Source organism: Fundulus heteroclitus, chromosome 2 (assembly GCF_011125445.2).
Source record: "Fundulus heteroclitus isolate FHET01 chromosome 2, MU-UCD_Fhet_4.1, whole genome shotgun sequence".
Taxonomy (NCBI): Eukaryota; Metazoa; Chordata; class Actinopteri; order Cyprinodontiformes; family Fundulidae; genus Fundulus; species Fundulus heteroclitus.
The window spans coordinates 6,690,442-6,717,216 of NC_046362.1; the positions used below are offsets into that span (position 1 = coordinate 6,690,442).

Here is a 26,775-nt window from a genome sequence, read left to right on the forward strand (position 1 = left end):
ACAAACCACTGGTGGATGTATTTGCCCAGTTAGTGACCCTATTAATTATGTATTTACAAATAAAAAAGCCACAGTATCCAGAATGTCAAATGTGATGAGATCGAAGTGAACTATGGTTTCAATCTGCCATGAGCATAACTGTAAAAGAAAATTAATTTGTTTCTATTATACCTTTTAGTGTAAGTGTAATAATAGTGTGTAACTTTAAAATGATACATATTTATTAGCAGTGTGTATTATTAAGGAGTTTATCAGATTTAAAGTTTAATCTATACCTCCCTCTATACCCACTCGATGGCATGGCCCGTATGACGTAAATTTGACCTTAACTGCCCCCTAGGGTTCAGCAAGGCTCCCTGCATTCAATAATTTATGACCAGGTTTTTCAGGGTGTACTGACTGAAACAATAAAACTCCCATGTCAAAGGGTAGGACTGAATACACACCAGATAGAGAAAATGAGAGGTCAGCTCTTTAGCAGAAGAAGAAAAATAACAATGCATGTTTTAAGAAATGTACTACGGAGAGATCAGCTGTTTTCCCAGTGTAGCTAATTTAGGTTTAGCCCAAAATTACACTTACCCCTGGCAGGTTCAGCTAATAAAAGTAATCTTTATTTTTACCATTATGTTTGTTCCGTCTGGAAATACCGTCAATGTTATAGAGTGGCCGTGCCAGAGCCCCTACTGGAATCTGATAGAGAATATGTGAAAGGAACAAAAGATTAGGGTGTTGGTAAGAGGCATTCCAACTTTAAAAGGCTTGAATCACCAAAGAGAAAACTGTCATAATGCAAGTAGAAGCATGCAAGAAGCTGGTCAGCTTTTCTTGCTAAGAGTGATTTTGGAGTAAATTTAAACAGAATTTCCTTCTACTTTGCTATATCATGGTTCAGATCTGCCTGAGCAATGATTGTTCTCTTTCCAATAACTTGATTATTGAGACAGGAATAAATACTTATGTATATGCCATTAAAAAGTATATAACGTTTTCTTTATTCAATATTATCTCATCCAATAATTTTTTATCCTCCTTTAAAAGGTGCCTTTCTCGTTTCTTGTAAGAAACAAACTTCTCGGTGGAATGAAAATAATTTTAAATCAAAATCTGCCAGGGATTACAAATGATTCTTCGTGTTTCAGGGACAGCAAAGATACAAAAACTGCTTTGGCATTCTGGTAAGAAATCATTTTATTCTTCCGTTTCATTAATGTGTATTTCCTCTTCTGAGTAGACAGTGTATAAACATATTACAAAATAATTTAGACATGAAAAACTGAATGAAGTAAAGTATATTTGGTCTGCACATTAAGACTCAAGCGCAGTAAATAAGTCAAACATCTAACTTTCGAAAGTCTAACTTTCAAGAATGTTCAGGAGCTTTAAATAAGAGTTCAGATTTTTCTCCGCCCTTGTGTGTTGTCTCTCCAGTTGCTCATGCATGGTGCTTGTGCTTCTGCAGTTCATAACCAAACATATAAAACATCCACACCTCGGTTTATTGCCACCATACTTGAAGTACTAACATACTACAGACCACTTGGGCCTGTAGAAACTTCAAAAAGGGAGTAATCACTCACTCTATATGCTACATTTGTTTTGGAATTACAGCTGCAGACTTTCTACGCACGCAACTATTTCAAGGGAAACTGTCCAATGTCCTTAATAACTTAAAGAAATGTTAAAAAGGTCCTATCATAAAAACGATGCCTAACGAAATGTAGCATATTAATGCTGACATCCATGATTATGTCAACAAATCACAATAGCCCCAGAAATTAACTGGACTTACTTCCAGGTTCTTCAGGCTGATTCAGTAACACGTACTGTACCCGTTTTTCATGGTGTGTTGTTTTCTTTTACCTATGTAACGTTTTGTGTCTCTACTTGTCACTGCCTCTTGGCTCCCTCGAAAAAAAGAGGTTTTAAATCGAAATTGAACTATTGAACTGGTTAAATAAAGGTTAAAAATAAAAAAAATACTTTATAAGCACAATCTAATTCCACATGATCTACTTGACTTTGTTTTGTTAGTTGTAAGTCTTTGTCAGAGGCTTTGTGTGTACATGTTGCTTGAGAATTCCCTTTTTGTTTTTGTTTATAAAGGTATTTTCTTATAATATCAGCTCAATTGCTGTTGGACAACGTTGTTTTTTCATGGTTCCTTTTTTATTTATTTTCCATAACAGGTTGACACCATTACTTAACGCAGATGACAGTGGGACACAACACAGCCAGCCAAGGCTAAACACCCCGGGCCACAATAGGCATCAATCATCTCACTCTCCACAGTACCATCACTGGTGGTTACCCAGAAAACCTTATGTTACAGCTCAGATGGCTCAAGAATAAGAAATCAAGTGGTTAAAAGGTCACATACGCAAGGACGCCCATTATTTTAAAAAGAGGAGCGAGATAAGAACGCTAAATGGAAAGGGAGTTGTGTTTCTGCTCCGATAATGCTTGTTTGTGCAATAACAGCGCCGGTCAGGGTCGTCTGAGAAAATGTTTTTTGTTTTTCTTCTTGGCAGATTGATCGCAGCCGAGATGGGAAAAATCCACTCGATCCAGCCAAAACGTGGCCGACCCATGGAGCCTTTGCTCTGGACCAAGATGTCTCATTTCCTTACCCTGGTGAAGAGCGGCATCGCAAGGACCGCCGATGAGGAGGGGGGCACAAAAAGGTGAAGAGCATACAAAATGAAAAGGACCCTGAACGAAATTTTAAAAAGATGAACATTGATATTCACGTAGAGTGTAACACGATAAAATATACAACATGGGAAGGAAAGGTCTTCCCTAGGAGTTTTGAAAAGAAAGAAAGAACACATTTTTAATTCCAGCGGTTTACATTTCAGGAAATACTAAAAATGACACAATTTGGGCTCCATTTGAAGCTAAGAGACCTGGGTACCTTTAATTCATTGAGTCAATGAGTCAGTGAAGTCAAAAGTTAGCCATCAAAAAAATAAATAAAAGTAATAGAACTGGTGTGTTTCAGTGGCCTAGTCAAACCCCTGACTTCAGCTTAATTGGAATGCTGTCGTCTGATGTTAAAAAAAATTGCCCATAACTCCTGCAGCCCTCTGTAAACTTAAGCTTTAATTTTAAAGAAGAACAAACCAAAACTACTTTACAATAAGAAAGAGACAAAAAAGAAAGAAAACGACTGACTTTGTCCTCTGCTCCTAAAGGAAGTTCTGTGAGCTCCTGAATCATGGGTATTCATTTCACACACTGCTTTTCTGCTGTGGATTCATCTCCATTTAATAAACAGCGATGGTGCTGAACTGATTTAGCATTTTTGTATGCTTGAGGTTACTCTGTGAGTCACGGCTGTTCAGTCAGGTGCAAAAAGGTTAAAACAGCCGGTTTGATGGTTAAAAAGGCTGTCTGTAGTCTGCTGTACTGAAGAAGACACAATTTCAACAACAGCCTGTCAAAGTGGAGATGTGCGGCTGCCTTAGTAGTGATGTTTTTTTTTTTGCCGTGATCTCTTTGATAGAAACCAGCCGTGGCTTTTATCTCAAAGGAGAAGCTTGGCTTCCCCCGTTCCTTCATCGTGTTCTCACGTTATTCAGAGCTGCCAACAGGTTTTCAATCAACAGGTTGTTCTTTTCTTTTTTGCTCTCCAGTTTTACACTTCGGTGAGCTGACATTGGTCAAACCGCTGAAGCGGGGGAGTGGCCTCGATGACAGTGGCTTTGCATTATCTCTGACAGAGGTCACGAGGTGCTGGGTGAGAGGGGCCCTCCAGACAGTACAAAGAAACAGACGCTCGGCCATGAGCTTCCTGCTAAGCTCTCCCTTATCGGTCAAACGTTCAACCTTGTTTGTGTTTGCAGTCAGGGGGCCAGAAGTCCATTCAAACCAACACTGGAAGGGCTCGGGTGTTCTTAGAAGTGGAGCGATAGTGGCGATACACCGACAGAGAAAAATTACAGGCTTGGATCAAATGCAGTAGAAATAAAAAGCCTTTGCTACATTGCCACAACAGTTAAACTTCTTCACATCCACAAAGTTTATTATATCTTATCGGGATTATGTGTAACAGTGCATGGCTGTGAAGCAGAAAGAAAATTGTAAATTGTCGTCATTTTTTATTTTTTTTTTACAGACAAATATGGCAAAAGTTTGTATTCAGCAACCTTTTAATCTGCTCACCCTAAATAAAACCAAAGCGACCAACTGCGTCCAGAGGTGATCTTATCAATAAATACCGCACATCTGTGTGAAATGTAATCTCATTCTAGAATCAGCTGTTCTCTGAAGGCCTCAGATGTCTGCTAGACAACACTGGTGAACAAACAGCACCATGAAGACTGAGGAACACAGCAGGCAGGGTTCGGGTGCAGCTGTGTAAAACGTGTAGGGCCGGGTTAAGTTACAAATCAGTATCCCAAGATAGTTGGGATTGGAAGTAGGGTTAGGCTATAAAACAATATGTCATTCTTGGAACATGTCTGCCTAAACTAGCAGGCCATGCAGAGATAGGGTGAGGCAAGAGGTACATGGCTACTCTGGAGGAGCAACAGAGAAACGGGTCAGGTAGAGAAATTTGCTCACAGAACAGATATTACACATGCACTCAACAAATCTTGCATTTATGGAAAAGTGGCTGGAAGACAACCATTGTAGAAAGAGAATCATAAGAAATCCCGTTTCTACTTTGTCACAAACCATGTAGGGGGACATAGCAATGCAGAAGATGGTTATCTGATAAAAAGAGACAGAACTAACAATGCAAATCATCCTGAAAACACTTCCAGTAACATCAGGGATGGTGGTGAACAACACACAGTTGAGAACCTGGAGGAGAAAAAAAGACTTGCACATGTATTCTGATCATGTATTCTGACTGAAAATAAGCTATTTGGTCTGAAAGGTTAGGCTCTAGATGTGCAAAATGTGGTTCTACCGAATGCTTTGACTAATTTTATGAGCATTTTCTCATTTTCCTTCCATGGCACAATAAAACACCACCCTGTATTGCTTCATCGCATGAAATCACGATGAAATGTATTCAAGTATAAGACGGTAAGGAGGCAAAAGGTGAAAAAGTTCAAGGGGGTTTGGATTCTTTATCAAGAAAGTAGAGAGTCCAGTTTTTGCCGATTCTGTCAAAATAAGTAAATCTAAAAACACATTTACTCCCTCTATATCCTCTACTTTCACATTTTTCTTCAAGGCTCCAGCTTTACACATCTGCCTACTGCATATTTTCAAATGAAAATTGTAGTTTTAACATACATCATGAACTAGTAGAATCAAGAGTAAACTGCACCACATGAAGAGGCCCAATAGATGGTGCTGTATTGTGACACATTTGCATGACTGTACACCGTTTAGTGCGGCTGCACCAACACAGACATTCAGACCCGAGGAGTTTAAGAAAATTATAGTAAAAAATGGAAGGAAAATTAAAGATGAGCATTTAAGAAAGTGAGAAATTATTTCTAGCATTGTTTGCATTCGACGGCGGAGTGTACGTCTGTTTGCATAATCACTGGCCTCTTCAGCGGGCGACATGAGACAGAGGCCGAAACACAGCAGGGGAAAAAAAAAAAAAGGTTCTTAAATTTGCATCAGAGAAACTTGTGGTACTTGTGAGTGTTTCCAAGAGCAGATATGAATGTGGTCTTCAGAGGAGTCGGTAAAAGAAAAGGCAGAGAGAGCACAGGAAGAGGCTGCACCTGCAGAGGAGGTCTTCAGCTCTCAAGCCACCCGCTGTGTGGAGAGGGAGAGACAGACAGAGGAAGAGGAGGAGGGGGATACAGGAGAGTGAAGGAGGCTGCAGCAGCTGCACGGTTCTGAGAGAGAGAGAGAGAGAGAAAGAGAGAGGGAGAGAGAGAACGGTGGAAGTCAGAGATGGGAGAGGAAGGAAAGAAAGGCAGTGGAAACCATGAGTGCAACCTCTTTTTCTCCCAAAGACCCCCTGCTGGGTCGCCCATTTGTGCTCCTGTACTTCGCCTAAAACTGGAAAAAAAAAAGAAAAAGAAAAAAAAAAAACGTACAAAAATCTGCAGTTCACGGCTTCTGTTTGAAATCATATGTAAATAAGGCGCATTGATAATGAAGCGCCAGAGGAGGAAATTCCACTAATTACTTTACAGAGACTTGACAGGGAGCAGGAGGCGAACGTACTTGACGCGCTCCGTCTCATGAAAAGGACAGAAAAGAGAGGAAAAGATCTGATGGCAAGGCGTCAGGTTTCCATTTAAAGTCAATGCAAGTCTTTCATTTGGCTTTTCAATCCGACTATTCGCGGGCTCCTGTGACAAAGTGAGTTGGTTAGGTTGGAGGAATAGATGAGTTGAAAAGGAATCAGGGTGATTCACCATTCACTCGCCGGCTTCAATTCAGATTAGAGAGGATACAGATGAATTGTGCGTGTCAGAGGGGGTTCGATTCTCACCGACTCAAATTTCACGGGCAAGTAAAATGTGATTAAGCACTCGATTCTGCTAATAAAAATGCAGTAAAGGGAAGAAAATGTTGATTATTAAAGAGTCAGCTTTGAAGAAAAGTATCTCTTAAACTTGTTTCACAGTGTTAAACCCATTGAAGGGGTTGAAACTGAAGGTCGTGTGTGTGTGAGAGCAAATTCAGAATGATGTCCCTTACGGCCCCTCATACAAAGATATCTTCCCACAACAAAGTTCTGACGGACAACTTCTCCTTGATCTCTCCACACTCGGAGGAAAGAATGTCTAACTGGACTTCAGGGAGAGAATTACTTGTGAAGCATGTGTAGGTGGACTTGTATAAAAAAAAAAAAGCAGAGCCTTAGTGTCACCAGCATAAACAAAACAAGCCTCTTTTTGCTTTTATTGCGTTCCTCGCAGGCCGCACTAAATCACGTCCGTAAGTGTGTATAATACTGCAGCGTCTGTTTGTTCCCCCTCGGATAAATAGGTGGTGTTTAAATAACACTGTTAAAAGCACTGTCTTGTCCAGGCAGACAGAGGGGCAGCAAATAGAAAGGACTTATCAAGGTGGATGTTTGTGCCGCGATTCTTCCAGGTGCCTTCGGCGCCGACTTCCAAGGACATTTTTGTGATCAACAGAGAGGAAAACGAGACATGAGACCTCTGGCTGAGGCGCGCTGGTTTACAAACATGCTCTTCCTGTGAAGAGTTCAAGACATCTGGACTCTCGTCTGATTTTCCACCAGGGTTGAACATTGTTTTTAGATGAATGCTTTCTGGAATATATATAAAAAAAACCTGATAAAATCAGAGATACACTGTTCAGCTAGGATGAATCAAGGTGAGAACCAGCTGGTCACCAGAAAAGTCAAATACAGATTCCCAAAGACAACAAGAAATACACCAGGTGGATTCAGGAGCAACTCTAGCTTTCCTTTTATCCCAAAATACCAGAAGCATTCTTGGACCCAAAATGGGCATCTAATCAATAACAACCCATTTCTTCTATCACGCTAAATTACAAACACAAGATAAAGGGAAGATGAAAAATGTCAACTACAGCTGCTGCTAGAAATATAAAAGCTTTTTCAGCATTAGTAATCCGTTCCACTAAAAGCTTCAGCAACCAGCTTATTTGATGATCATTATTTTTGACACGTGCGAGGTGTGAATGTAGGTTGACTGTTTAACCAGTGAGCCTAATCCAGCTGTGACTTCAACACATTCAGCTTTCGTAAAACACCTCTTAAATTTTTGGGCTAATGGTCTTGCCGTACATCAGCCTTCAGATTAGTTCCAGGCAATAAAAACCTTTCAATATCGCTGATAAAGGTAAGCTTTGAAATTCAATATGACGGACAACACATGGGGCCACTATTTTTTAAGTCATTTTACAAGATTCAGAAGAAATTTCAACCTATGATTAAAATAATTTTAAGCTTGTACTTAAACAAATTTGCAATCTTAAACAGTATCGGAAATGGCAAGTGCTGTACATAAATGGAAGTTATGTTTATTTAATTTTTTTTGTTTTTTCCAGTGTATATTAAAGAAGATACTATAGTAAAAACTGGATCGCTAATTTAAAACCATATCGTGAGAAATATGGAAATTGTTCAATGGCGAAAAAATAATGTGATCTTGTTCTCTCTTTATCGCCCAGCTCTACTCCACATTTATTAGTACCCTTGGTAAATTTCTGCAAAAAGCAGTTGTTTAACATGATTTTGTGATTACTGCGACAGGTTGACGCTACGTTGGAGCTTCTTATGCGCACTAACCTAAAGGGCTGTATCAATGTTTTTTAGTGAGTCTGGACTGCATTTGGATCACCTAGAGTTCAAAATTAAAGTTTGAAATTGCATAGACTGATCAAACCTGGATGGGTTTATTCTTTACTGAAAAAAGATTCTTTGAAACCTAGCTCGAGACTTATGAAACATGTATTCAGCTTATTTTCCACATCCCATAACATTGACCTCCCTGCGCCTGGTTGGACGATAAACTTGGGTCCTTGTCCATCCTTGTTTTAGCCTACAGTTCTAGTCATTTTAAATGTTTTAATCTTTGCACTGTCGGTAGATATGGAGGGAATTTACTAGCAATCATTTCCTGATTCATGATGAGCAACTCCCTTCTGCATTGCTTGAGAGACATGATTTCCTGTCTTTCCCATTTTGAAAAGTGGCCCTCGTGTCACGTCATTTTTATACCCCAGGGCAACCGAAAGTAATGTTTTACCCAATAAAAGTTCCTCAAATTTTGTTTACCTTAACAGTAAATACTAATGCATTTAAAAAGAAAATGCATTAGTATTGCTTTACTTTATAAAAATTGTTGAGTTTGTTCAGAATAATGACCTCTTAGCATATGTTGGTTTTCCTGTCTGACTAAATGTGCTCAAATTAAACATTGGGATTTTTGATTTTTTTTTTTTTACAGTGATTAAGGTGTTGCAATAAAAAGGGAATTTATTTCAGAGCTAATTGTTTTTTTTTTTAATTAGAGGTGCCAATAAATTTGGAGGATGCTGTATGTGATCGTAGAACGGGTGATTTAGCTGATTGTACTTCCTCCAGCTCTGCGGCTCTCCGAGAGATGCCAAGCTATGAGACTTTGATGCTGGAGATGGAGTCGCTGAAGATACACCTCTCGCAGACGGACTCGCCGGTCGTCCTCTGCCACAACGATCTTCTCACTAAAAACATAATCTACAACAGTCAAGAGGGTGAGGAGAACACCATCCTAAGTGGTTTCAGATCTGATTCTTCTGAGTATGTGACTAACCTTTCTCGCATCACCAAGCAGTAAACAAGGGTCCATCATCAGATGAATGAGCCTTTTACCTCTGAACGTCTCTCATCACAACAAATCCTTAGAGTTTATCCTTTATATGCATCCAGATTTGTAGCAGTCTTTCATTAGGATTTCATCCTTCACACAGTATCTGTGAAGCCGCCCAAGGTGACGCTAAAGAGACTTGCTGCTGCTTTGAGCCTTTTCTTTAAGTAAAATACATAAAGCTTTTCAGTTGTTTGTCCATACAGTGGTGCTGTTCGTCAGGTTGTCCCGGTAACAACCTGCTGCTATCTCTCTCCTCCCGCATCAGGGACAGTGAAATTCATCGACTACGAGTACGCTGATTACAACTACCAGGCTTTCGATATCGGGAATCACTTCAATGAATTTGCTGGTAGGTCTGAGCAGTTTTTTTGCCCCCCCACATTCAGGTCATAGGATCCTGATGACAGAGAGCTCATATGCACAGTATGTGACGTGTGAAAACACGGCGCTCATTGGGCAGCAGTGTTTCTGCTACTGTCTGACATGAAACGGCCCTCCTTGCAATGCCGGCAGGACAAATAGCTGGATTCAGGGGCGCTTTATTGGAGCAGCTGTGTCACAGACAGGCCAACGTTTCTCTTATGATCTTTTATGTTGCACTTTCTCATTCCTCATTTGTGAAAGTGAAAGTAAGTACTCTTACGTGATGTGCCCCATGTTGTGTGTAAATGTAACACACAACCTTTGTCCAGATTTTACAAATTGATTCTCATTTGAAATTATTAACGGAGTGAAGCAAAACCTTCCAAAAATGTTTGAAATAGGGGCTTCATGTTACGACAAATTTACAGAGAATGTTAAAAGGGAACATCTTTGCAGAAGGGATGGATTTATTTTTATATAAGGAAAGTAAAGCTGAAAGGATCAAAATGATCCATGTAATTAATGTCTGTCTTAATCATCTATCTGAAATTCAGAGTCCACCACAAAGTTATAAATCACAAGCTTGACTCACAAGCTTGATTCTACAACCATGGTCAAAATTGGTAGATAGGTAAGTTAAGCCCAGAATTATTCCTTTTCTGATGTAGGTAGAAAAGAATCTTTTAGTTTTACCAACATGTTTCATGTGATTGGAGGTATTGTTAATGTTTTGGATCGGTCTTACTTGACATGTTTATTTTTCTTAAATTGTGAATCAAAAATACTCCTTTCACATTGTTTTATTATGTTTTAAGTGATACGTGTCTTGTTTCCTATTTGAAAAAAAAAAAAGATTGGCTGAATGAAAATTTGAAACCTAATTTTAAACTAATTTGGGGGGAAAAGGTACCCTTTTCCGACATACCTGCGTTTTAAATTCCTTTTAATGGGATGACAGAGAAAGTGCCAGTGAATAGAGTTTTCCTTTGGCTTTATGGAGCATGGAGTAATTCTTCTTGCCCGTCCATTGCTGCGCACTGCCAGTCAGCTGGCTGAAAGCAGGCAACAGCACTTTCCCCTCGCTAACAAGACAGAAATCTGGAAATATTTCCAGCCATGGAAAACACAAACAGTCATTTTGAGCAAAGTAAAGGAGTATTCTCCAATCACCCTAAGACTGCAGGCTCTACCCAAACAGAAACCCTCTACTGGCAGCTTTTAATTTGTGTTCCTATACAAACAAAACCCGAAAGCAACATAATGTTCTGCACTATGAGCAACACTACACTAATGTTAAATGCTGTGGGCATTTACTTTTGCTTAAGCCTATCTATGAAAATCAAAATAACTAGAAATGAAGGTTATAGATGGCAGTATTTAAGGTTTTATTTTGGTAACAGCAGTGGTAACAGTTTCCATTCATCCAAAGACACTGCAGCTAAAAAAAAAAAAACGGGTGAAAAAGATGGGAACGAATATTTCTACATGTGTAAACAGATGGCTTACTGAATTAGGCTAGTTCTTTCAAACCGTTTGTTTAGTGTAATTATAAGCCTTTATGCTGCATTGTTTTGTAATACAATATTTTTAACAAAGTCTACACTTGTCCTTTACAGGATAAAAACCATGAAGGAAATGTAGCCATAAATTAGTTTGAGAATTATTTTTAACTTGCAATGATACGGTCTTCTGTTTCAAGGTAAACTGGTTCATTTGGAAGTCTTGAAGCCTAAAAATTTAACTGTGTGTGTGTGTGTGTGTGTGTGTGTGTGTGTGTGTGTGTGTGTGTGTGTGTGTGTGTGTGTGTGTGTGTGTGTGTGTGTGTTGGGATCAAGGAGTGACTGATGTCGACTACAGCCTGTATCCGAGCTGGGAGCTGCAGAGGGACTGGTTGACGGTGTATCTGGAAAGCTACAAGCACAGCACGGGCCGTGAGGTCACAGTATCAGACGCAGAAGTCATGCGGCTCTACATTCAGGTCTGCAAATTCTCACTCGTAAGTGTCTGCCAGCACTCACCTTTTTTCAGATGTCAAAACGATGTAGATCCTGAACTCATTTAAAGCCCTCCGGAGAAGTGACACATTTCAAAAATTCATCTTCGTTTTCTTGTTTTCATTTTATTTTTCCGTACGTTTTCTCCTCCTTTTCCATCCACTTAGTTCAAGTGTTGGGCAAATTCGCACAAGAAAGGAGGAAAAAGCACTCACATTATGAGATTAGTGCTTTCATTTCTGCAACATCCAGATGTGTGCAGACAACCGAGATCACAGAGTGGCATCACCTTACCACCGCATTCTGATCATTTACTTTTCCAGCAACCCCCCCACACCCACCCGCCCCACGAAGAAAACCGAACCATCCTGTTTAAGCCACCGCCGCTCAAAGTTTGATGTACTCCGTCCGAGTTGATTAGAAGCCACCGCAGGGAAAAATGAAAGCCGGCAGCCAAAATTATTTTCCTTATGACCACAATTTTCATTCTTTGGTGGCTGAAGTGGTGCTGAGCTATCTGTCTGAAAGTGTTTCCACAGCTCCAACACAATATGCAGAATTGTCCTAGCAATTTGGAGGGGGACAGGTTTGTGTGAATGTCTCTTGAAATAGCCCAGAAGTGATAAGGAACCATATTACTTTTTAAAATAACCCTTGCTTTGACCAAAAAAAAAAACAGAGAGGGAGAAATTAGAAAAAGGGGGAGTTGGATGGGGGGGGGATGGGGTGAAATATGGTCTGGAATGGAGTGCGAGAAGTGATAACATCTTGTTGATTGAATTCAGATTTTCTGTAACAGGCCGAGGAGGGGTTTTTTTTTTTTTGACTCGGGAGATGTGAAAGAAATTGCTCGCTGACACATAACAAGCCAAGTTTCCAACTCCACTCATTTTGTCGCTCCGTGTGTTAAAATGAATGTTGCCAAGCGTGTTATATTACAAATAACCTCAGAAGCTCTGTTTTATGTTGTGTTGTGTTTAATTGATGTGAAGCATTCATGCATTAAATTGCATGACGTATATAGAGAGAAGGCATTCCCATTCTTATTTCTTTCCACTCATAATTTAAATGACACCGACCTTGTGTGCACCTTTATTAGGACTTTTTACTCATCAAAATGGATGCAGGATTTTGGTGTTTGTTTTAAATAAAATCTTAAACAAAGATTCACAAAATCATCCTTCTTATCTAGTAAAATGTGAAATTTAAGTAATTTAAAATGCCTGAATGTGCTATTAAATTTTACCAAACTCTAAGAATTACTTACTATTTTTAAAAATGTAAAAAATATATATAAATGCAAAATTAAAAATTTCTATCAGAGGCTCCTTCTGAAGGATTGTGATCCTATATTTTGACCTTATTGACAGACATTGCTTCTCTGATCTTGTAAAACCAAGTAATATATCTGATAAGGCTGGAACTTTTTTCCAGGTCTGGATATCTCTGGGAAAACAGAAAAATTAGAATGGAAAATTGTCAGACATTTTCTTTTCCTTCTAAAGACAAAAGTCTAATTAAGTTCAATAAATGCAGATGTTTCCACTTTTGAACTGTTTGGTTTATGTAAAATTGCTAAACTTTACCTTTGATTTGCTACTTCACACCTTGACTCCACACTTTATTTGACCCTTAAGTATTTTTTATTTTTTTTTTGGTCAAACTGAATGAATGAAAACCCATACTAAAGTAAAAACAGATCATTTCATGAACTCTTTGGTATCTCTTTACTGTGACACCCATAAATAAAATCTAGAAATACTTTTGAGAAATTCCTTTGTAAGATCAACTAAAATAAAAATTCTGGACCATGTACCCTCATCCTTTCACTGTGCAGTGATGCTCTATTTATGCTTAAAAATCCTTAAAATCGTTGCTCAATACATTTTCTAAGTTCAATGTTCAAATCTCAACATGTGAAAAGGATAGAAACACTTTTGCAGGTCAATGCATGCAGCCCATTTTTGAACCTTGTGATAATTAACTTCAACCTGTTCTGTCTGAATATCAACCCTTTATTTAGTTTTCTAACGTGTTTATCAAAAGGAGTAAATACCCTAAAGTCTAAGCAATTTATACTTCAGCCATCAGTTGACAAAAACAAACTAAAAGATGGTCCAGTGAGAGAAGCCGTGTGGCCAGATGCCGAAAACGTAAAAAGAGTGAAATTGCATCGTTCCCATCTTCACCTCCAGTGAATGCTGCCAAGACGCAGTGAGATCCTTGCCACCCATCCGCTTCCTCTGCGGGGATCCCCCGCGTCGCCGCAGCCGTAGCCCGCGGCTACGTGATGCCGCTCTTTCCACATGCCTTTGTTGTTCTCTTTTCCGCTCGCTGACTCCCCGCCACCAGCGATCTCCGCTCAGCGTTAGATTAATGCTCCTCCTAATGAAGAGCAGTTACTAATCATAGTGGATGCACGCTCAATCTTTTTCCAACTAGGGATGGAGATTAGAGACGAAAATCTGCCAGGTTTGGCGGGGAAAGCCAAGGGAAACCACACAATGCTCCACAACTATTTCATTCCACCCTTTATTTGATTATCAAATAAAAATGTCATTATATCACTGGGCCACAGAACAGAGGCCTGTCTGGATCTTATTAGGACGTGCTATTAGTGGCCTTGCCATGAAGATTTACAATAAGGGTGGAGAACAACAGAAATTTATGGAGGCATGGAAGTCCGCAAGCCTAAGTGAGCAAGGCCATTAAGGAGGGAACCATTCAATACAGAGGTTTGTCATTCTGACTGAGCAGCGTGCAGCTGGCATGCAGCGGCAGCAGTTTTGGAAGCAGTTACAACCCGACAACCGGAGGTCACAAAGTGTGTTTTTACAGCCCTGCAGCATGGCACGTGGAACTGTAACCGAACACAGAGCTGCAGCGCTGCAAAAATAAGCTACATTTTCACACTTTCCAGTTCCTTAAAGTGAGTTCAGAGTCTCCACATAGATTTTCCTCAATGAAGGACGGTAAAGAAAAGATGCAAGCATCTGACTCCCCGGTGCCCCCCAGAACACTGCAGGAGCAGATTTTGGGGCTCTTGCAACCTAATTGGATCAAAATAGCATTTTTCCATCCATCCACCATCTATACCTGCGTTTCCATGCAGAGTCGCTGAGGGGCTGGTGCCTGTCTTCAGCGGTTATTGGGTGAGAGGCGGGGTATACCCTGGACCGTCCATCACAGGGACACAGTAAAAACAACCATGCATGCACATGCTTACACCTAAGGGCAATTTAGAGTGACCAGTTGTCCTAACAGTCATGTTTTTGGACTGAAGAAAAAAAGTCAGAGTCGCAGATAAAACCCACGCGTCCACAAGAACAACATGCAAACTCCATGCAGAAAGACCCCATGACCTTCCTGCTGCAAGGCAACAGTGCTACCAACTGTGCCGCTGTGAAGTCCCAGCGCCATTCCTTTGAAGACTGTTTGAATATTTGCAGAGACAATGAAAATATTAGCATTAACTACGGTACACCATTAAAATAATTAGACCTAACTAGACACTGAGGTTCGCACTATGCATTAGCCTTCAGTGAAATCAGAAAGGTTTCATAGCATTAGAGTGTTTACACAAACATTGGAAACAAAAATGTATAACATGATCTATTTTCCTTCTTTTAAAGGTATACTATGCAACCGGGGTTGATTTTCCAGCGAGGCTCCCCCCAGAGGGCGAAAGTAAAAGTGCACTGTCATAAAGATGCTCAGCTGTTCTGGTATCTCCGTCAAGCCAGGCGCGGTTGTTTTGAGCTTAGCAGACAGGCAAACGCAACGAAAAGTGGAAAAAAACGGCAGTACAAACAATGACTAACACAGTGAAAGTATGAACATCAGGGTTTCCCGCAGCGCTATCTTGGTGAGGCGGCCGCCTCGCCGCTGCCGCCGCTGTAACGTCTCGCAATCATAAAAAAAAAATAAAAAAAAAAATAAATAAAATAATAATAATAATAATAAAACTTGATATGCTTGCATGTTTATTTGACGTTAACACACGGTTCTTTGTTGCTTTTGCGCATGCATATAGTGAATGGCAGGGCAAAAACACATGGAGTTCTCGCCGTAAAGCAAGACCGACTCTCGCAGTCTTGCACGAGACTTCTGAGCCTGTGGGTGCGGGCCGAGGGCTCCTGCAATTGCAAGTGCGGTATTTCCCCCACAGACCACCAGGGCGGCCGAGAAAACCTTTGTTCGACCTGAAATGACTCATTTAATCATCCAAAACGGTATGGAACACATTAATTAACTGAAAAACGTTGCATAGTATGCCTTTAAAACAGTGTGTAAAAAGTGTGTTACCTTCTAGAGAACAATAGGTGAAGCTCATTTAAAAAGTTTACTATCCCTCTAGCCAGTTAAATGAGAATGTTTGGTTACAGTTGAGGGAGGAACCGCGCAGATTTACTCGAAGCTCTAGAGTCAAAAACGATACACCCCTGCCGCATCTGAGCGGCGAGGGGTGTGATTGAATGATGAATTAATCTGACCGCATGAAGAATGACACACAAAGTGCTGATTAAATATTTACCCAGAGAGCTGCACCCCCAGAGAATATTTAGGTAACCAATCAGAGACCTGCATGAGGTCACATGGAAGCCAATAGGTTACAAAAATACACACAGTCATTTGTCCGTTTTTGAAAAAATAAAATTAGAAGGCCTGCAACAAATGGACCACAAATAAACCTAAACTGGAATGGCAATGCTGAAAAATCAAACATCTGACACATTTTATGAGAGATGTGATGATTACTTTTCACTTAATAAACTATTTGTATACTTTTACCATGCAATTCAGATCAGAGCAGCGCCCCCTTTTGACAAGCTGCAGCTGCTCCTAACATAGATTTCTATCTGACTGATATTAATATATTCCGTTTGAGGTGTTTCATGTTGATAAAGTCTGTTAAAACAGGCAGTGTATGTATGACTAGTTAGTTAAGGTCTATACATGCTCCAGAAGAACAGATAATCTATTTATTGCATATATTGCAGCATGAATATGAAAAAAACAAACAAACAAACAAACAAAAAAGTTCTTGCTGGCAAGAACATTTCACATTTTACAAAGACTTCCAAGAAATCTTCATAATCTTTCCTACCGCAGAACACCCACTACTTATTTCTCAGACACCTAGCAACATAGTGACACCGGGACACCAGGAACAAGTTGCAAGAACTCCAAAACTAGGAATCCAAGAACAGAATGACGTCATTTGGTTCTGTCAGCCCATGAACAACAAACAATTTTTTTCTGTTGTGAAAAAAACGTATTGACCTTTTAGTTTTTAATCACTGAGGATTTATTTACTTTCCAACGAATACGGGTGGTAAAAGATCATTCTTGGGTCTAGAGAGCTATTACCATTAGTAGCTTCCCAGAACCTGATTTTATAACAGATCTTTTATAAAACAGGGACCTGTAGGGACAGTACCACAAAAATGTTAGCAGTAAGTTTTTTATTTTCTATTCTCTGATTCTGGTTTAAAAAATAAATAAAATAAAATAAAATAAATAATAATAATAATAATAATAATAATAATAATAATAATAATAATAAAAATAAAAATAATAAAATCCTAAACTCAATGAAGCCCTTAATCCTTTTCCACTCTCATTGAATTTTTTAATGAGGGGATTTTTTTTTCCAATGCAAAATAATTTACTTTACTTTTTACTTTTTCTTTCACCAGGCGTCCAACTTCTTCTGGGGTCTTTGGGCCATCCTGCAGTCCCGTTTCTCCTCTATTGACTTTGACTTCCAAAGGTTTGTACACGTGGCAAAAGTTCCTCATTACTGAGGTTGTCTAAAGAGTTCTCATTGAGCTGTTCTTAACAGGCTTCTCTAACAGGGTTGACGTTCAACACGGTGATGATATCCGCCCTCAAACGAAAGCGTCTTTCTTTTTTAAAAATTATTTCTCTCTTGCGTAAACGCAGAATGATATGCACGTCTCCTCTTCTTGTCACTTCTCTGTGCAGACAAAATATTTACTCGGGGGATTCTCTGCTTCTCGTCACTGTTGCGCCACTCATCATGATAGGATGAAAGCCAAAGCTTTCATTAAGACTTTAAAAGGATGCCAGAGTTAATTTCTTTTTTTATTTTTGAATTTGCAACAGCATGCATTAGGACTATTTATCTTAAACGAGTCCGGGGGACATTCCTCATCACCGGCAACCAGACAGTAAAGTTCAGGAGGGCACAATGCTTCCCTCTCCCCCTACCTTTTACCCTAACGTCTCGCTTTCCTTTGTGCCCCGCAACGGCAACAGTTGTGATCGTGATCCTAATCACTATTGACATACGGCACCCTCCCCTCTGTGTGGCTTTCTCTGGCCGCTTGCTAGATCAGCAACAGGGCCCCCGCCACATTTCGATCTGGGCCTCGGAGGAAATGTGATCCAGAGGGGTGCTGGGGCACAGAGGCGCTATTGTTTCAGCGCCGTCCACCCCAGCCTTACTATATGTCTTGCATAGCCGTCTGCTACTTTAAGCCGCCGGCTGAGGTTGTCCTAAAGTGCGCGCAGAGAGTTGGGTTACCTTTCTTCAACTGGAGGGGTTAAACTAAAATGAGCTGTGAGAGCAACAGTAACGACAGGGAACCAAATTTAATCTTTGAAAGCAGCACTACTCTCCTCACCTCTGCTATCCCTTAATACACCCCCACAACCGTTCCAATTCTTTGTGCCTACTAAAGTCCTGATTCATTATTCTAGATGACAGCCTTGACAGCCAGGGTTCTGGTTTCTCTGTTATGATTTGTCTCTGAATGATCAAAACAATACATATTAAAAAAAAAGTAGGCTGTATATGAAATTGGAGGACACGAAGCAGCTGTTTTCCTTGTATCAAACTATTTGGCAAAAACAGATCTGTTAGATAAACGCAAGGCCGTTAACAAAAAGGAAATGGCTGAAGATCCACCGGAGAGATCCTCCTCTTGATTTAAACTTGAATTCAGATGTGACTGGTATGATGTCATGTGGCCAAAAAAGCAGTGAGTAACGTGAGCTGACTAGCGGCGTGCTGCGACGTGCAACATGTTAGAAGCTAGCTTTCAAGCTAATGTAGTTTACAAAAATTAAATCTGTTGAGTTGACTGAGTTCATGCTTTAATATGAGGTTGTTTTTATCAAAAGGATTTCATAAATTTTTCCCAAAATGTAGATTTTAGAATAATCTCACACCTGGACAAACTGGCGAGATTTGTTAACTTGTTCATTTTAACCAGGGTAACTAGCCATAGACCCTGTCAAAAATGTATTTCTCAGCATTTTGTACATTCCTATACTGCAACAACACTTTCACTATAACTTTGCCCGTGAATAATTTATCAAATACAAGTTGCAGAAAAACTGTAAATAATCACCTGTTACTCAATCTAGGGTATGGACTGAGGTACAAAGTAACCAATAACACGGTGTGGGGCCATTATACACATTTTTACGTTACTTAATGTTTAATAAATAATTCTCTGTCTATTAGGTATTGTCCGGTGAATATCAGCCCAAACAGCTGATATTAGGACAATAGGATGAAAGGATGATTTGAGCACTGGCGTTCTTTTAACAGCAAACTTTGAACACATATGGAATAAATGAGCGAGGGAAACACCATTATAGAATGTTGTTTAGCTGAATTAATCATTTATTTCAATCAACAAATTCCTTCTACTAGGCTAGTGGAACTTAACTAAAATCACTAAGAAAAATTAAGATTAAAGAAACTAAGGTATGTCCACACAAAAGGACAAATAAAGATAGTTGAAAACCATCATCATAGGAATAATTAAATGAATCTTGGGTTCACTACAGATCCAAGAACCAAACAATTTTTTAAGAATGTGGAATGAGGTTAAATTGGTTGAACTAATATAGATATGAAAATATATAACATTTGGTATGTGTTCAACCCATTCATAAGGCAAGTCATAATTAGATAAAACATTATTTGAGGAAATAACATTTTAAAGAATGATTTGCTAAATAAAACTCACTAACCTTCCTTCAGGATACTTGATTTTAGTCAATTTAATTATTTCCCCAGGAAATATTTGAGACTCAAATTGGCAACTTAAGAAGCTAGAGGGTGCTGTAGGTGGACGATTGGCCGGAAATTACGTGTCAGGGCATATTCGGCCGTATTGCCATTAGCTTCATGGGTTAATCTTAAAGTTACACAAAACACCCCTAAATTTGATATTAATGTTCCCAAATAATGCTGTACTAACATTCGTAGCACTATCGGAAGATGGTGGAGTGAAACGAAAACAAGCATTATGTTTAAACAAGTCGTAGTTACGTTTACTAGTGTTAGCAGTAAGTTATCAAAGGAGTATTCACGTGGAATACGGACTTTTCATGTTAAAACTTGTGCAATTGTTGTTGGGCCTAAGATAAATTCTTCCAGAAAATCAGGAGTGTGAAAGGGACGGGTTTTTTTTGTGGGCTCTTCGTACAAACCATGAAAACCCACAAGAGCGCATTCTCTTCCAAGCGAGATTTTGGTGCTGCTCCTTGATTTCGGTCACTGTGGAAAGACCCTAACATAAGCCACGCCCGCCTCTTGTCAAACGACTCTCCCAGCTACTTTCTGTATGCGCGTCACATTTTGTACCAAAACATTTCATTAACTTGGGACAATATCAGACGAAGATGGCATCAAGCCTGTGTGTGTGAGTGAGTGTGAGACACAGACACTCACAGCAGCGCCAACGATAGTAAACGATAGTAAACAAACTATGGCACATGAAGGCGCGTACACACAAGTCAATTTCTCGCGACAAATAAAAAGGGGTATGAAAAAGGGTCAAAATGAGCTCTATTTAAAAATAATTTCTCGTAAAAATGACTAAACATAAATTTAAAGACATTTTCAGAAGGCTAAAATACCAGGTTATGACTCAATTAAAGGTATATGGTCACATTATATGCTCATAAAAAAGACCAAAACCATTTGATTATGATACAATAATGTTATATACACCAAGCCTCCATCGTGATAATGTTTTGATGGTCCTTTTTGTGGATAAAAATAGCCCCAGCACCAGGGCAATAACAAGATATAAACAGATAAGGTGCATTCTCTTAGCAGTATTGCAGAACTACCATAATGCCAGTTTGCTTAATTAATAAAACAGAATTAAATAATGCAATGCCTCGCAGTAAAGCGGCAGCTTGGCGTGATCAAAGACCCATCCATCCATTTTCCAAACCACTTAATCCCTCATGGGGTCGGGGGGGTTGCTGGTGCCTATCTCCAGCATTCACTGGGCGAGAGGCGGGGTACACCCTGGACAGGTCGCCAGTCTGTTGCAGGGCAACACACAGACAGACAGGACAAACAACCATTCACACACACACACTCACACCTAAGGACAATTTGGAGAAGCCATTTAACCTAACAGTCATGTTTTTGGACTGTGGGAGAAAGCCAGAGTACCCAGAGAGAACCCACACATGCACAGGGAGAACATGCAAACTCCATGCAGAAAGACCCAGGGGTGTACTCGTACCCAGGACCTTCTTGCTGCAAGGCAACAGCGCTACCCACTGCGCCACTGTGCAGCTCATGACCGAAGACCAGTTGTTATTAATTAAATAAACCAATATACAGCACCTTTAAGAGCCTCATATCAGAACGTTTACGCACGTCAATCAACTCTGCGATCACATCGTTACTTAGCAGGTTTAGCACCCGCTTCAGTGAACACCAATAGTCATACTGTATTCCCAGCGACATTCCAGTCTTTCCATCTTGGAGCCATATATTTTTTAAAATCTTTTTTCAAAGTGGCTGGCACAAAACATCAACGTGCAACTCCAGGTCTTAAATCCAGTCAAACCTTTAAAAAAACAGTAAAAAAAACACATTAAAGTAAACCATTCTCTGTTGGGCTGCGCTCAGCCTGTGGAGCGTGGGCATCTCTGCACACCCTGCAGGATTTTGGCTTGGCTCTCAGGTCAGCTTTCTCCTGCACAGCTTAGAAAGATCACCACTGCATTGATTTTGATGTTGGTTTCACACAAAACAGACTTCACTTAGCTTGGTCCAGCCTTGGCGGGTCTCTGAACTCCATTTGGGCCCACAGACAGGAAGAGAGCGTTCTTCTCCAGTGCTGCTGACGAACAGCGGCAAAAGAGGGAGATTGGTACGTACTGCAAGGCTTTATAGAGGGGGCACCCTGCGGTAAGGGGTCAGTTCCTCAGTGAGTGAGTCTGCCTCAGTCTCACATTTACTGTTATTGTTGATTACCCAACAACAGCAAAATAACATCTTCAAAACTGCTGACATTATTCATTATGATGTTTCAAATGTTAAGCTCCACTGCAACCAGTTTTCTGGCTCTGGCTTATTCCAGCATTTTGCTCCTCTCAGTAATAACTAATATGCCAGCAGGACATGATAATCTTTCATAAAAACTTTGCATGCAACCAGAGTTAGCTACTGATGTATAAATAAAAAAAGTAAAATAACATGTCTATGCACCTTTAAATTCAATAACTAAGCCAGAGTTAGCAAAACTAAGTAAAATCCAATGTTAAAAAGCAAGTTGCTCCAGGAGAGTGTGACATTTATGTTACTTTTGCTGGTTCCAAGCCAACAGGATTGTAAATTATGTCATCGAACCCAAAAACAAAAAGGGAACAAGGAGTATGAAATGAGTAAGAAAGTTTAAATGTAGTTCCAAACAGGTTGAAGATGTCTCTCACCTTTTTTGGATTGCCTATTACATCATCCGTCTCTCCTACAGTGTATTTTTACCCTTACATGCTCATGGCCAATTATGCAAATAAGGCCATGACATCATTTTGAGACTTCTAGCCTTTTTTAAAACACCCAGAAGCGACTTACTGTACGCAGGAGTTGAGAGCATCAACTGCAATACCATGAAAATGTAGTATTTTTACTCAAGGTTAAATAGGCGGAAATAGAAAGAAAACCAGGAACCATTAAACGGTTTTATGCAGGCACAGGTTCATAACATCAAAGAACTGATATGATAAATGTATTTGATATTATTCTCAAATTAAGCTCGTATAATTTCATTAAATTTCATTTCATTGATTGCATGTAGTAAACAATTTCCTTTGAAGAAAGACTATATAGTCCACGTGAATTCAAACTGAGTGTAAGTCATGTTCAATAAATTAGATTACTATTCAAAAGTGCCTATCATTCAGTTTAAAATTTTCACTAAGTGCAACAAATTAAATAGATTAATTACACGCAGACTGTTGTTTTCAAGCCTTTCTGTTAATTATGATGATTTTTCCACTTAAAGCTAATAAAAGCATGACATTTAGGATTCTAATATTACATCAGACTAATAAAGCCCTTTTTTAATACAGAAATGTCAGCTTAATGAAAACTATGTGCAATACCTGCTTACAGTTTATTTCCAAAAGGAACTTTTAAGCTGACAAAAGAGCCTTTTTTTAATGCATATTCTAACTTATTGAACATGAGAAAGAGAGAGAGAGAGAGAGAGAGAGAGAGAGAGAGAGAGAGAGAGAGAGAGAGAGAGAGCTCTATCCCCCTGAGCATGAGTCAAATCTTTGCAGACTTCCCAAGGAGTGACAGGCGTCATACAACCCTCGTCCTCTAACCCGGTCCAGATGTAGATGTGACAATGGAGAGCCACAAGGGGAATGTGAACCCTCCCTCCTTCTACCGTTCTTATTTACTTTCCTCTTATGATTTTATTCGTGTGTTGAAAGTGTTTGCGAGTCAGCGGTTTAGATTTGTGGACATCCTGGCAGGCCCAGCTGTTATTTGACAAAGACATTATTATGAGGAAATGAACAAGGAGGAGGCCCACTGTTTGGAATAGTCTGACTGCAAAATTGAGGGAGCTGTGCACAAAAGCACATTGTGAAAGGGAATACCTGCTATTATGCAGGAGCAAACCTTCTTCCTCCACTTCTGCTAAATAGAAAAATGCTACTTTTACAAGTCAGCCTCAATGCATTTGGAGATGAATTAAACAGTTTGTGAAAACAGCTGTTCTTACGGAACAGGGGACGTACTTATAGTACTCTTAGGAACTGGTGTATGTGACAAACAAAAAGATTAATAGGACTACATGCAAGGGCTGGACTTTTGTTTTTTTAACCTGGAAGCAAAACTTTTTTGTTGAAATTTTTTTTAAAGGAATAAACTTGTGTATCTAAAGCTGTAACAATAGTTATCAGAACCATCTTTATTTTTAAAACAAAGCAAAGACTTCACACACCACAAGCTTTTTTTGTTTGTTGGTTGGTTGGTTCTACAGAATCTGTAATCAGTGAATATTTTAGTCCAGGTTTAAATCTAAATAGATGATGATGTCAACCCACGTGACAATACACAATAAAAACATTTTGTTTTTCTTTGTTTGTGTAATTTTCACAAATATGATAAGGGCTTTATACATTTCAAACTGTTTTACAAAGAATTCAGTTTACTTAATCTAGTTTAACTAGTATTAATATAACCATTGTAGATATCCAACCGGGGGGATCACATGTAGTCCTGCCTTGACGGGACAGTGTATAACTAATTTGGCTTGTTATTAGCAAAAATCAAGTGTTGTAAATAAATAATCTGGCAATGTCTAAAAGCAATCGCATCAAAAATGGAAGCGTTCGCATAGCTTAGAATGAGTGGTTTATAAATACATAGGTGGCGGTGCACCCGATGGAAGACGCCATATTGTGTCACCATTTGTGATTACAGTAGCTGAAAGGGGACAAACTTGTTAGCCTTACACTTTTTACCAGTATATGAAGAGGTTTTGTTGTTGGAGGACGAGTTTAAAACAAGCAAAGATGACGGCAGATTATTTTACTTGATGTATCTGGTCAGGATGCCTCCTGGACGCCTCCCTGGTGAGGTGTTCCGGACACGTCCCACCGGGAGGAGGCCCAGAGGAAGACCCAGGACACGCTGGAGGGACTATGTCTCCCGGCTGGCCTGGGAACGCCTTGGGATTCCTCCTGAGGAGCTGGCCCAAGTGGCTGGGGAGAGGGACGTCTGGGCCTCCCTACTGAAGCTGCTACCCCCGCGACCCGACCCCGGATAAGCGGAAGAAGACGGACGGACGGTTTATTTTTGTGTTATGTTAGAAACAGGGCGGTGTAGTCCAGCAACTACTCTGTTCTCCTGACAGAGACGGCTAGTTTGTTCATTTTCATCCCCCTCTCACTTCATCAGATGATCTCTGAGGCTGCAGGTCACCAAAACCCATTTCACACGCTGACCGTAGCTAAATCTGACATTTTTCAAAGCAGACTCAATCCGAACGGTCCAAACATCCACTGGATCAAAAAAACTCTAATTTCAACTAAAAATATGAATAAAAATATCAAGGTCTGCAGTGTAATTATATGGAATGCATGCTGGAAGACAAAATTTCGTTATTAAATTAATTAGTCAAAAAAAAATAGACAGCAACTCAAGAAGTACTTCCTTTTATACTTCAAAATAAGAGCCTTAAACAAACAGTGTGTCAAGCTAAAAGGCCACGCCTTCACATTTGGGGGGCAATAATTATAGCTTTGACTTACTACACCAGACAAAGTCAACATGCTGACAGTGACTGGATATCTCAAGTTAACCTTGAGTAGATACATTGCGGCACATTAATATAACACTCTGGTACAGCCCCTATTAAATTATAAAACTCACGCTATTCATGAGGCAAACTTGTTTTTTGATAAGGTAGTTGCAACTGTGTCTCAGTGAGAGCAGTGTCAGTCACGTGTGGGAGCACTCAACTCACAACAAATTAAGTCTGACCAGAAAAAAGGGATTTTCAAGCCTGGCAGAACCATCAAGAGTGAAGTGAAAATTGTCTAGCGAGTTTAGCTGGGATTACACCATAGATTTTTATTCCTCCCAGCTGTTTTGCAGCAGCACATATTAGACTGTACCAAAGCACGTATCTTTTGTCATAATCTTTGTATAAAAGTGTCTCGTTTTGGTTCTGCAGAAACATCAAGAAGGGAATACTTCCAATAACAGAAGACAACAGAGGGCTCACTCTGAAACAATCATTAGAGCTCAGTTTTACATAAAGACGCATGAGGGGAGCAGAGTGATGGAACACAAGTATCTGAAAAGCATGCGTCTGAATTCTCTTTTTGTCTCACTAAAGCAGTAAGAGCGAGGAAACCGATTCGGCATTGAGGAGTTCAGTGAAAGCACTAATTAAAGGACCAACTCCTCTCTGTGCCTCCATTTTCCTTGCTTTTCAAACTTCACTTAATTTCAAAGGGGTATAGTATAATGGCCAAGGGCAACAGCATACTCAGACATCAGATTTATCGAGACGCTCAACAGTAAGGTAGGAACGAACACAAAACCACTTCTATCAGAGCTGTGCTCTGAAGCTTTCAGACTCAGTACTTTATTGAACAAAGACTCGAAGCAGTTTTATTATTTGCAACTTGTACAAACAAAGACACTCTGCCTAACATGGGCTAGAAAGAAGCACATACCGTGTGAACATTTGTAAAACACACAATAAAGGACAACATTATTGTGCATTACCTTGCTACTCACTTTGTACCTTACACTTTACTTTTAAATTACCCATGCGTGTGCCTAGATAGTGATGGACAAACAACATCTCATCTGTAGGAACAAACAACTGCTAATATTTCAATGGCAGATAAATAAAAAAAAGTGCAACCAGAAACTTAAAATACAGGCTGAACATCACCAAAAAATAGCATTCATAATCTTAATGCACTCTCATATATTTAAAAAAATATTTTGTTTTTCCTTCCAGGCAAAGGGAGCTACTTTTAGTTAAGATAAAATGGTCTGTAGTTATGGGCTGGTTTGAATTTCTGACACCATAAGAACCATTGAAAATACAATAATTTCAGGTTACCAGGGTACTATAAAAATGTGTTTTACGGTTTTTGCTCAATAATTATCTAATTAAAATTATTTTATTTCTTGACAAATACACACTTGAACAAAAACCTACCTTAATGTGTGTTCTCATTAAACGCCAATGTGTCAGGCTGAGCCACAGATTTACATGATATCCCTCGGCCTAAGCCATACAAGAACGACGTGATGCGGAGCGAGACGATGTAAAGTCACAGAGGCAAGTTTAGCGACACAAAACACGAGATTTTGACGA

At 39.6% G+C, this 26,775-nt stretch overlaps 1 protein-coding gene across 1 annotated transcript in view; it reads left to right on the forward strand.

Annotated features, from left to right (window-relative positions):
- Positions 1–26,775, forward strand: part of zgc:113516 (ETNK_euk domain-containing protein) — a gene marked incomplete at its 5' end in the record, with an annotated part of 45,528 nt that overhangs the window by 13,313 nt on the left and 5,440 nt on the right. The window contains 5 exon segments of the mRNA XM_012862475.3: positions 2,532–2,684; positions 9,008–9,156; positions 9,538–9,621; positions 11,471–11,631; positions 17,329–17,402. Coding sequence (XP_012717929.2) covers positions 2,532–2,684; positions 9,008–9,156; positions 9,538–9,621; positions 11,471–11,631; positions 17,329–17,402 — 621 coding nt within the window.